Source organism: Tursiops truncatus, chromosome 20 (genome assembly GCF_011762595.2).
Source record: "Tursiops truncatus isolate mTurTru1 chromosome 20, mTurTru1.mat.Y, whole genome shotgun sequence".
Lineage (NCBI taxonomy): Eukaryota > Metazoa > Chordata > Mammalia > Artiodactyla > Delphinidae > Tursiops > Tursiops truncatus.
The window spans coordinates 28440556-28444436 of record NC_047053.1 but is presented as its reverse complement, the minus strand read 5'-3'; the positions used below and the strand labels follow the sequence as shown (position 1 = coordinate 28444436).

At 51.2% G+C, this 3881-nt stretch overlaps 1 protein-coding gene across 2 annotated transcripts in view; it reads left to right on the top strand.

The window, feature by feature from the left end:
• The first annotated feature begins 673 nt into the window (after positions 1–673).
• HSF5 (heat shock transcription factor 5) overlaps positions 674–3881 on the top strand; it is a 52219-nt gene continuing 49011 nt past the window's right edge. Inside the window, exon 1 of one of the 2 annotated variants that reach the window (XM_073797844.1) lies at positions 674–1638. In XM_073797844.1, the coding sequence (XP_073653945.1) occupies positions 993–1638 (646 nt within the window). In that variant the 5' untranslated portion in view covers positions 674–992. The remainder of the gene's footprint in view (positions 1639–3881) is intronic. The other variant, XM_019945526.3, reaches the window with a different exon arrangement.

The following is a 3881-nucleotide window of genomic DNA, read 5'->3' as shown; positions in this document are numbered from 1 at the left end:
GCTGCTTTGTTGGGTCTTTTTCTTCATTTTCAGTTTCTAAGAAAACTTAATACTCATTTTTTCTTTGACCATGAGAAAGGACTGAAACATTATACCCCTTCCTCCCAACCATTTCTATTTTTTAAATGGCCCTCTCTTTTTATCAGCACAAGCTTAGTTATTGATCAGATAGGGGAGTTATGCTTATGGATCCTACAGGGTTCTAGCCCATCTCATGTGAGGTTTATTTCTCTTTAATATCTAAAATTTCACCAGCTGGTTGATCAGGCACACGGGATTGTACCTGTCTCCCTGCTTCCTGCTTCCCTCCTCACAGGCTCCTTCCGTTTTCGTTCCACTTTGGGTAAACGGTCTTGGGAAAAATATTGGCTGAAAAGAGTATATTTCATAACATGTAAAATGCTACTCTCTAAAAGGTGAATTTGTGTATTCAGGATACCTTACCACCATCACCATTTTTATTTGGAGAGACAAGCAATTCAACTGTTAGGACTAAGGTTATAGAGTTGTGCCCTTTTCTGTCGAGAAACGTCCGATTTTGTACTGCCCCACTGCTCACTTGCTTAATTCTAAAGTCCCACAGCTCCGCCGGCCGCAGGGAAATATGGGTCTCAGCATTCCACGGGGGTTAACCGGGCCGATCTCTTTGCAGGACGTAACACTACCTGGCAGGCGGCGGTTCCCAGCCCTTCCGGCGGGTTTAGGACGCCGAGAAAGCGCGACTTCCCCGCCACTGCACGTGGCCAGGCGGCTGGGGCTCAGGGGGTGGATCGATCGCGGTGCATCCGGCCGCGCAGCGGGAACTCGAGGCCCCATTGGCTGTGCCAGCGGGCGCCGCGGGGGCTCGCGCACCAACGGTCCCCGGGTTGGCGGCGGCGGCCTGGCGCTGGCAGGAGGGGGCAGGGAGAAGCGAAGGCCCGGGTTGGGGGGGATCGAGAACGGGGTGTGAGAGCCAAGCTCGGTGGGGCGAGGCCCAGGGCCCGGGCGGGGCGATGGAGGAGGCGCTGCTCTCCACCCCCATCAACCCCAACAACTTCCCCGCCAAACTGTGGCGGCTGGTGAACAGCCCCCGGTACCGCTCGATCCGCTGGGACGGCCGCGGCGAGGGGCTGCTCATCGACCAGCCGCTCTTCGAGGCCGAGCTGCTCAGCCCGCCCGTGGCGGGGGCCGGCGGCTGCAGCGGCGGCGTCCGGGGCGCCAGAGCCGAGCCCGAGCTCTTCAAAACCACCAACTTCACCAGCTTCATCCGCCAGCTCAACCTCTACGGCTTCCGCAAGGTGGTGCTGGGCGGGCCGGGCGCGGCGGGGCCCGAGCCGGTGCCTGGGGGCGGCGGGCCGGCGGGCGACGGGCCCCTCCACCACTTCCACAGTCCACACTTCCGCCGCGACCAGCCGCACCTGCTCGTGCACCTCAAGAGGCTCACCAGCGCCAACAAGGCCAAACTGGCGGCCGGCCTGGAGGTGCCCTGCCGGCCGCCCAACCGCTTCCAGAGGCTCCTCATCACGTCGGCCTCGGCCTCGGCCTCGGCCTCAGCCTCCGCCTCAGCCTCGGCCTCAGCCTCGGCCTTGGCCGCCACCTCCCCGCTGCCACATCAGGAGCCGCCGCCGCCACCCGCGGGGTCCCAGCCCGAGTCGCACGGTGAGTCTCGCCCCGCGCCGGGCGCACTGCCGTCAGGGGGCAACCGCCACTTCCGAGGGCATTTCCGCATCCTCTCCTTTGCTGTGTCGGGAATGCCCCCGGGAGCCGCTTCCCGCGGTGCTTGCCCGGAATTGGCCGCGGCACCTGCACCGCCCTCACCCGTGCCGGCGCCCCTCCCCGCCGGCACCGCCTCTGCGCTGAGTCCTCCGTGAACATTGAGGCCCTTCTGTGTCCACTAGCGACCACAGGAACCTCTGCGTTAGGCTTGCTTTCTAGTCCTCCCTTTGGGCTCCAAACCTGTATAGCCGTTTACCTTCTCGAGACGCCGTCTCTCCAAGGCGAACACCTCAAATAAGTAGGCCTTTGTTGGAGCCCTGGTTCTGGAAGAAACACGGAAGGGGCTCCTCTGTTCTGATGGGAAGCAGAACAGAGTTCCTATACAGGGTGAGGATATGGTAGAGGTCAAGGTGGGAGGGAACAGTCACAGCCAGGAGAACTTAGAACATTTATGCCAACCAAGGGAAAGTGAACAAGGTGCCTCGAGTGGAAGTTTGTTCTTGAAGATACATGCCATCTTCCACCCAATGACACATCTAAGAAATCTTGGGAGACGTGTTCTGACAACAATCATATTGTAGGTTCTGGAGTACGGTGTAGAACAATAGGCGTTTATATATCTTAAAAGCAAAAATATAATAATATATTTTGTTGTTTACCAGATACTGTTCCTGTGTAGAATGAATTGGCTAAACAGTTCTTTCATTATAGCTGATTAGACCTGATGCTTATTTAGGTGTTATGGTTAGACAAATGTAAGGCACAAATGGTTTTCTTTACAGCTGTCAAGTTCTAGTTAAACAGGATTTTAGAAAGCTCACATTTGCAGCCTTTGAATTTTTCACTGTTGCCTTCAGTCTTTCAGTTTTGAAAAAATTTTCTATGTATAAGTTTGTATTTACTCAAAGTTCAGAAACTCTCTGATAGAAATTTATTTTATAAACTTGGTTTCTGATGCCCTTCCCCCTCTTCCAGGAAGGTGAGGGTGGCAGTATTCCCTTTCGTTGTTTAAAGAGTCCGTGATATGAAGCAGCATACCAAGAAAGCAACAGAATATAATAACGAGAATTCATTCTTTACCTTCAACTAAAAGAGTAATAGAGACATTTTCATCATGTTAACATGGATTTAACATAAGAGTTGTTGTGGTCCGAGCGCGGGTTGGAAAAGAATTTGCAGACACAAGGCAGAATGTTAAGGAAGGTAGAGTTTATTAAAGAGAAGGGTCGCTGCAAGAACAGTGGGCCGACTTCCTGGTAGCCAGGGAAAGTCGACGATGAGCATGGGTTGCTTGTCTGTTTTTATAGCCAGGGAACCTGCAAGTCATCTGCTGACTGGGCAGAGTACCTATGCTTTCAGTGTGCTGAGCGAGAGAAAAATGGGGCTAATGTCTTTCCTTAAATGGGATGGGAAAGGGACAGGGCATGCTGCTTGGGAGGGCTCTGGGACATCGCAGTGGTCACATTGTGACAGAGTGATAGGAGTCCTGTAACTCTTTGTTGTGGCAGTATTGACCCTTTGAGTTTATCTTGTTCTTTGTCCTTGGAGCACACCACAGAAGTGTCTGGGTTACTTCTCAGTTATGGAAAAACTGTAGATATACGAATAAAAGTAACACTATGTTCAGTTTAACCTAGGCCCAGGGTTATGAATGAAGCAATGTTCATTTGGAATTTAGAAGATAAGGGATTAGGTTGTGTATCTGTGGAGTTTAGTAGATAAGAGATTAGGTTAGAGTTCTAGTAACCAGTTGGAAAAACAGCAGTGGCATAGGAATGTTCTAAAGGAATATTAAGCCGCTTACTTCCATATAATGGTCATTGAGTTTGGTGGGGAATTGAATGGGAAAAGGCAGTGGAGACAATCCCTTGGCATTCATTTGGTAGAATCTCTGACATGGATATTTGTTTTTCAGATTGTGTGTCTGGTGGGCATAAGGAGAAAAGACTGAAAATGTGTCCGTGGGAAAAATAGGATAACCACTTCAAAGGAAGAAAGAAAGAAACATACATACATACAAGCCAACTCCTCTCTGATTTTCTTTTTCTCTCCCCCATCTTAAACCCAGTTGTATTCTAAGGATAGAGTTCATTTTAGTTGAAGAAATACAGGGACTACATAGGATCTGATTTTCTTCACTTACAGTTCAGTTGGTCAGCATTTTAAAGATTATTTGTTGACAAACA